Source organism: Lissotriton vulgaris, chromosome 4_1, assembly GCF_964263255.1.
Source record: "Lissotriton vulgaris chromosome 4_1, aLisVul1.2, whole genome shotgun sequence".
In the NCBI taxonomy this organism is placed as follows: domain Eukaryota; kingdom Metazoa; phylum Chordata; class Amphibia; order Caudata; family Salamandridae; genus Lissotriton; species Lissotriton vulgaris.
The window spans coordinates 2,081,968,804-2,081,977,397 of record NC_141691.1 but is presented as its reverse complement, the minus strand read 5'-3'; the positions used below and the strand labels follow the sequence as shown (position 1 = coordinate 2,081,977,397).

At 46.5% G+C, this 8,594-nt stretch overlaps 1 protein-coding gene across 1 annotated transcript in view; it reads right to left on the bottom strand.

Moving 5' to 3' along the window:
• Positions 1-1,600: 1,600 nt before the first annotated feature.
• LOC147725079 (uncharacterized) overlaps positions 1,601-8,594 on the bottom strand; it is a 139,217-nt gene continuing 132,223 nt past the window's right edge. Inside the window, exons 6-7 of the mRNA XM_086918161.1 lie at positions 2,346-2,505; positions 1,601-1,873 (exon numbers count right to left, since the gene is read on the bottom strand). Of these exons, the coding sequence (XP_086774287.1) occupies positions 1,601-1,873; positions 2,346-2,505 (433 nt within the window). The remainder of the gene's footprint in view (positions 1,874-2,345; positions 2,506-8,594) is intronic.

Sequence of the window (8,594 nt, the reverse complement as noted above, 5' to 3'; positions counted from 1 at the left end):
GAATATGGGAACACCAACTGGGTGTCATCGGCATATGAGATTGCCTTGATCCCCCAGTTGGCAATCAACGTGAAGAGTGGAGCAAGGTAAACATTAAATAAGAGTGGGCTCAGGGCCGAGCCCTGGGGGACACCACAGCTAAGGGCTTTAGGTGAAGAAGAGACATCCCTTAGCGCCACCTTCTGAGTCCTTTGGGTCAGGTACGATTGTAGCCACTCCAAAGCCTGGCCCTGGATGCCTATCTCCGCCAATCGTAACAGCAGTATATCGTGGTCGACCGTATCAAAGACATCACTTTCCCTTGAGAGAATGGCACATTATGTTTGAAATATAGGGTTTTCTTCCCGAGTTGGTTAATTGCAGATAAGACCATTTTATCAAAGGTGATAACTTTACTTGGAAATTCACTCGGAGGGGGCAGAATGTGGACTCATTGTGGAGACTAGATTCATAGAGAAAATTGTTCAATTTAGACCATGATATGATACTATTCTTGAAATGGGTTTCTTTTTATTTACCCTTCTCTCAGCATCGTTATAGCAGTTCAAATGCATTGCGGAACTAATGATATTGAAGTAAGGAATATTTGTGTGGGCAAATAGCAACTCTGCTTTTATTCCTTACACAAAAATGAATCTGGACAAATGTATCCCTAAATCTTCATCACATATAGTTGAGACATTCATTTCAGTCCTATGGAGTATTCATGAGAGGTTATCTTAGTAGTTCAACCTTTGACATATGGAATAACGGTTTGCATTTGCACTCTAGGATCCAAGACATTCTGAGTATAAATGACTCCAGCTTGAAGTTATTAGTACTTTGGAAGACTGGTTATCCTAAGGCATTTAGCGTTACCAAGAGGGACTTCAGGTTTTTCAACTAGTGGTCAGATCTTTTTAAACTGGCTCATATCAGTGATGTAAAAAGGAAACACCATCTTACAATTTATAGTTTTATGGCATGTGTTTCAATATTCATGCAGGAGAGTTTTTTTAACAAAGTTTTCTGAAGGGGTCATGGCTGGGAGTCCCGGGGTCAAGCCCGGAATATAGGGGTTGTGAGATTCCCAGTGCTAGTGTAAACTGAGATTCATACTCTTGAGGTTATATGAATATTTTTTGTTGGGGAAGGTTGATGTCAGAGATATAAATATTATGTTTTGATCAACTAAGAGAGGCTGTATCACTTTTGTATCTACTTGGAAGTTCTCACCATTTTTTATTTCTTACTATTTGAACAAAGGACTTCTAAATTCAATATAGATGTGTTCTAAAGGTGATTTATTCATGTCATGTTTGTAGACATCTTTAGGCTTCCTCTTGGGCTGCTCTCTGGTTTCTCACATGAAACTCAGTAAATTTAATTATGTTTTGAAATTATGGTTTCCTTGCAATGCAGGCTGATATTGAACTTTCCATACCTTGTCTTTGTTTTAATACAGTGTAGTACTGATAGAATTGTTTTTTTCTGCACCCAGGGATGGTTTTGTCTTGGTAGTATGGCTTGTGGGTTGTTTCTGTCAGACTGATAATGACATACTGGTTGGGCATATTCTCAATATGTAAATAATGGGATGAGGAAGGAGTACTTAGATTACTTAACTGTAATCGTCCTTCCTCGTCTCAGTAGTCAGAAGCCTCTCAGCATCCCTTCTTATCTGCAAACCACCATCAACAATCTGATAGAGGGCTTTGGGAACCAGGATGGGTGGGAGCGAGCAACAAGAATGAGGGTGGGAAGGAAAAGGGGTGGGAGGAATAATAGAGGAATCAACCTGAAACAGACTTTCCAAAAATGAGCTGTAGAAGGACACAAGTAATGCATTGATGCTCCAAGGAAGAGACAAACACATGAAAAGGAATGAAGACTTCTGCAAGATACCAATAAAAAGTAAGCAAACGATATTGACAATGAAGCCAAGTGGTAAGCCCACTGTTAGAAAGCTAAAGGTCTTGAAGAGACAGTGAATGATCTGTCTAGCTGAGACCCAAAATTGACACAAAAAAGAGGCAGTGGGGATTCATAGGAGGATAGCTGGTGTCATCCATTTCGATGAAAAAGAGCTTGGGAAGTGGTGACCATTGGCGGCTGGAGGATAATTCTTTAGTAAGTACTGGGATGAAGAAGGAGGAATCCTAGTCTTGAAGGTTAGTGGTATAAAATCTAGATGAGGATTCCATCTGCATGTTCAAGTGTCTCGCCGCACTCGCACTTGCTCCTCACTGTTCATGACAGTTACTCACTGTGACTGTGCTCAAACCTACTTCTAGCAGGGCTCATACATCTGCATGTTTAAAATGTTATTTACATTCTTTTTCTATCCTCAGTCCATCATGACTTACCTGGCAGGTAGTTGATGGATCCTTCAGGCAAAGGGACACATCACACCAGATATAGACATCAGGTTGGCCCTTAAAGATGAATGCCTCGATCTCAAACATGACTTTCAGCGACTGGCCATTCTCTACTACTTGTACATTCATGGTTTGTGTCATTGCACAGCTGCAAAGAGGAAAGCATTGTGAAGCTAGATTTCAATATCAGCATATAAAAGTACAGTGTCTCATAAAGACAACCGACTTGCAGGGCCTGATTCACATAGGCAAACTAAAACTTAAGTGTAAGTCTACTACTTTTAGGTATTCATAAAAGTAAATTACTTCTAGTAACTTTTCTACTGGTAAACCTACTGGTAGTAATGTTAAAAGTGTTCCAAACTTACTAGTAGTAGGTTTACCAGTAGTAAAGTTACAGACAGTAAGTTACCTTTGTGAATACCAAAAAGTAGTAAACGTAGACTTAAGTTTACTACTTTTTGGTATTCCCAAAGCTAAGCTACAGATAGTAACTTTATTGCACGTAAAGTTACTTGTAAGAAAGTTGCCAGTAGTAAAGTTACTATTAGTCATTTACCTTTGTGGATTCCAAAAAGTAGTAAACTGACACTTTAATCCGAGTTTTCACCTATGTGGATTGGGCCCGCAATTGTCCATCTGTGCCTTACAATTTTCGATGGGTGAGAATTCTTTATTTTACAAATGTGTGAATTCAGTACTTGTTATAAAGACAAAGCAGAGGTTTAACAAAGTAATCAGTTCTCAGGATGTGTTTGTCTTTCCATCTTTTTTAAAATACTTGAATATTAGCGTATTTGCTTCTGGAGCATTTGTAAAACAAAATGAACTTCCCACTCTCTTGTTCCACTTTAATAGCACAAAAAAACCTAAAGCCAAAATGTGTTTAGAAAATAAATTTTTTCACTTCTTTGGGGCTTAAAAATAATATGCATGGTATTGTATAGTCAGTAATTGATAGAGGTACTGAGGTACAGTTTCATCATATACCACACTTTGCTGTGAGCATGATAGCTTTATTCTAACAGTTCTTGTTGAGTCCTGTAGTAGTAAAGCATTCAACCTGTTGGAACCAATTGCACTGAGTTAGCATGCTCACAGCTACATATTGTATATGCACTATCATAATACATACTATCCCACAAATCACTCATACATGCATTCACTACGATAGGAATAGTTACTTGAAATAAAACGTTATAAATATAATTGCTAATAACATTTTATTTATATTTTGCATATGTGTTGACATGCTTTTCAGCAAGCAGCATGCTATTCTGAATGGATTATTGGTGGGTTAGTGAAGGGAAATGTAAATTTTTTATTTTAGCAGTGGACATGTGAGTCTGTTTGTTGGATTGACTAAAATAAATAAATAAATAAATAAAGCCCGGCTTGCTTGAATCCTGATGGTGCAGTGAGCAAGGGGCTCATGACTGTAATGCCAGAAACCGGTCCCCGGAAGCTTGTTTCCTTTCCAGTAAAAGAATTGGCTTCGTAGTTTGGTCTGCCCTGTTCCCAAGATGCACTGGGCCAGGGACAGACTCATTTGCATGTAGCCAGGTTCTGAGCTGGGATGGTGCAGTGAGCTAAAAAACGGTGATGGATCAAGCCCTGATCTGTTGACTGTGTATGAGTGTTCTGTTTAATTCAGATACTCTGTCCATCACCACCCCCTTTTCTGAATCAGAGCATGGCGTAGGCGCCGTGCTATCGCAACTCAACAATGATTGCCAAGACCAACCTGTGGCCTTCATCTCCAGAGGACTCATCCCTCGGGAACGGCGATGGAGTACCATCGAGCGAGAAGAATTCGCTGTGGTCTGGGCCTTACCTTTTTGGCTCTCACTTCCTAATTCAAACCGACCACCGTCCCCTTCGCTGGCTCATGCAGATGAGAGGCAAAAATCCCAAGTTGCTAAGGTGGTCCATTTCCCTACAGGGGATGGACTTTAGGGTGGAACATCGGCCCGGAGCTGACCACGCCAATGCTGACAGTCTCTCCCGGTTTTTCGGCCTTAGTGACGAGAACTCCCTAGAGGTTCGGTAGTTCTCCCCTCTTTCGGCTGGGGGGGACGCATGTTAGACCTGTCAACCCTAGGGTGGTCTTTCCCTATTTTTTTCCGCCCTTGCCTCATTTTTTTCACCTTCTTTTTGTTGGCCCTTAGGTAAGCATGGGCGGAAAATCCGTTTCGCTCGCGGATTTTGCGGATTTTCGGTAAATTCGCAATCCGCGAGATTCGCGAATCTCCCGCAAAATCCGCAAATCCGCGAGCAGCGGATTTTGCTCGCACTGTTCGCGTGAGTTCGCGGCTTCTTTCACAGGCTGAGTGGTCGCTCCCAGTGTCTCTTGCAGGCATCTGGTATTGTAACGCTGCATTGCTGGAATTGCCTTTAAAAGCGCCTCTGTCATTTGGTTACATTTTGCCTGCTGTGTTGCTAACATCGTAGCGCTGCATTGATTGAACTGCTTTAACTGTGCCATTTCATTTGTTTTCATTTCGCCTGCTGTGTTGCATATTTCCGCTTTGCCTCCTTAGCGCTTTGTTAATTCATCTACTACTGCTGTTTAGTCCTGCTAGCGCGTTTGACTCTAGCGCTCCGCTGTGCTCCCCCCTCCGCCTCCATTTTGTTGTTGTTGTCCTTGTGTGCCCGCCCCGCCTCCCAGCTGAGACGCCCTCCCACAGAATAGAAATAGCGCTCCTCTCCCTACATGCGCCGTGACTCGCTCCTCTTTCACAGGCTGAGTGGTCGCTCCCAGTGTCTCTTGCAGGCATCTGGTATTGTAACGCTGCATTGCTGGAATTGCCTTTAAAAGCGCCTCTGTCATTTGGTTACATTTCGCCTGCTGTGTTGCTAACATCGTAGCGCTGCATTGATTGAACTGCTTTAACTGTGCCATTTCATTTGTTTTCATTTCGCCTGCTGTGTTGCATATTTCCGCTTTGCCTCCTTAGCGCTTTGTTAATTCATCTACTACTGCTGTTTAGTCCTGCTAGGGCGTTTGACTCTAGCGCTCCGCTGTGCTCCCCCCTCCGCCTCCATTTTGTTGTTGTTGTCCTCGTGTGCCCGCCCCGCCTCCCAGCTGAGACGCCCTCCCACAGAATAGAAATAGCGCTCCTCTCCCTACATGCGCCGTGACTCGCTCCTCTTTCACAGGCTGAGTTGTCGCTCCCAGTGTCTCTTGCAGGCATCTGGTATTGTAACGCTGCATTGCTGGAATAGCCTTTAAAAGCGCCTCTGTCATTTGGTTACATTTCGCCTGCTGTGTTGCTAACATCGTAGCGCTGCATTGATTGAACTGCTTTAACTGTGCCATTTCATTTGTTTTCATTTCGCATGCTGTGTTGCATATTTCCGCTTTGCCTCCTTAGCGCTTTGTTAATTCATCTACTACTGCTGTTTAGTCCTGCTAGCGCGTTTGACTCTAGCGCTCCGCTGTACTCCCCCCTCCGCCTCCATTTTGTTGTTGTTGTCCTCGTGTGCCCGCCCCGCCTCCCAGCAGAGACGCCCTCGCCCCTCCCCCTCCACCATCCATATATGACAGTTACTCCCGCGCGCAGCGTCCACGCGCAGCGTTCGCGCCCAATCCGCGCCGAAGGTGCGCCAAAGGTAAGCCCGTCTACGCCCGTCCGCGCCTGGACCGCGCCCAGCGCCAGACCCCCTGCCCCTCGCGCAGCCCAGCCCCCCGCATTACCTACGATGCCGCCACCCTCCTAGCCCTTAACCCCGGTCGCGCCCCCAACTGCGTCCAAGCCGCTCCCGGACACACCCATGGACCTTTCTCTTGCTACTCCTGCAAATTCAGCGGCACCGACAACATCTCCGCTATGACCACACATCAGTCTCCCGATCCCAACAACCTACAATGCATCTTGCTCAACACCCGATCGGTCCACAGGCACGCCATCGACCTATGGAATCTACTAGACACCACCTCTCCAGACGTCGCCTTCCTAACAGAAACATGGATGAACGCTTCCTCCGCCCCAGACATCACCATTGCCATCCCTGAAGATTATAAGATCACTCGCAAGGACCGTACCAGCCACACAGGAGGAGGTATCGCTATCGTCCATAAAAAATCCATCCGCATCTCAACCAGCTCTGACGCCAACCTCGCCAACTCCGAACACCTTCACTTCCAGATCCACATCGACCCCAAGACCACACTTAGAGGCACCCTCCTCTACAGACCACCAGGACCCCGCGCAAAATTCAGTGAAGACATCACGGACTTCATCACTCCACACGCGCTCCCCTCCAAAGACTACATCCTTCTGGGAGACCTCAACTTTCACCTTGAAAAGAACAACGACCGCAACACCACCACCCTCTTGGACAACCTCGCCAACCTCGGACTTAAACAACTGGTCACTTCCCCCACCCACATCGCAGGTCACACACTCGACCCCATCTTCACCTCCAGCAATCATGTCTCCTTCAGCCACACTACGAATCTCCTCTGGACCGACCACAGCTGCGTTCACTTCACCTACAACAAGCCAAAACCCAACAACCACCCCCAACCAACCCTGCAAAGAAACTGGAACAAAATCACCATTGACCAGATCTCCTCATCGCTCCTTCTAAACACCCCAGCCCACTCTTCTAACCCAGACCAAGCCGCCGCCAACTTCATCCTATGGTTATCCAACACCGCCGACACCTTAGCACCACTGAAAAAACGTCAAAGCAAACCAGGCAGCAAGAAGGCCTCATGGTTCAACGCTGATCTTAAGAAGTCCAAGAAACTCTGCCGCTCCCTTGAAAAGGCCTGGAAAAAAGACCCAACCACCAGCACCAAGGATGCCTTCAAAAACGCCACCCGCACACACCACCAACTAATCCGAAAAGCCAAGAAAACAGCATTCAAGGATCGACTTGACAACAACGCCCACAACAGCAAGGAACTTTTCAACATCGTCAAGGAATTTACCAATCCCTCGGCCAATTCCAACGACATCACCCCCTCTCAAGCCCTCTGCGACTCCCTAGCCTCATTCTTCCACAACAAAATCGCTGACATCCACAACAGCTTCAACAACCAACCCGGAGACCAACCCACCCATCCATATGAAGAACACTCTCCCCCCCTGAACACCCTTAACGACTGGAACCCAATCTCCACTGAGGACACCATCCGCCTGATGAACTCCATCCACTCAGGATCTCCCACAGACCCATGTCCTCACCACATCTTCAACAAAGCAGACTCCGTCATAGCACCTCACCTCCGAGACGTCATCAACTGCTCCTTCAATTCCGCCACCTTCCCGGAAAGCTGGAAACACGCTGAACTCACCGCCCTTCTGAAAAAACCCACAGCGGACCCCACCGAACTCAAAAATTACCGCCCCATTTCGCTCCTTCCATTCCCGGCCAAAGTAATCGAGAAAGCTGTCAACAACCAGTTCGCCGCTTTCCTCGAAGCCAACAAAACCCTGGACTCCTCTCAATCTGGCTTCCGAGCAAAACACAGCACTGAGACCGCCCTCATCGCAGCAACAGACGACATTCGAACTCTACTGGACAATGGAGACACAGTCGCCCTCATCCTCCTCGACCTCTCCGCAGCCTTTGACACAGTCTGTCATAGCACCCTTCTACAGCGCCTCAGAAACATCGGAATACAAGGAAAAGCACTTGAATGGATCACCTCGTTCCTCACCGGAAGAACTCAGAGAGTCCGCCTTCCACCATTCAAGTCCGAGGCCACTGAAGTCATCTGTGGCGTACCACAAGGATCTTCACTCAGTCCCACCCTCTTCAACGTATACATGAGCCCCCTCGCGGCCATCGCCCGCCAAAACAACCTCAACATCATCTCCTACGCGGATGACACTCAACTGATCCTTTCTCTCACCAATGACCCCAGCACCGCCAAAACTAACCTACACGAAGGAATGAAAGAAGTTGCCGAATGGATGAAACTCAGCCGTCTAAAACTGAACTCAGATAAAACAGAAGTCCTCATCTTAGGCACATCCCCATCTGCATGGGACGACTCTTGGTGGCCGGAAGCCCTTGGAAAAGCACCCATCCCGACAGACCACGCACGGAACCTGGGCGTTATCCTGGATTCTTCACTCTCAATGAACAAACAAGTCAGCGCCGTATCCTCATCCTGCTTCAACATTCTCCGCATGCTCAAAAAAACATTTCGCTGGATCCCCACCGAAACCAGAAAAACAGTCACCCATGCTCTGGTCACGAGCCGACTGGACTACGGAAACA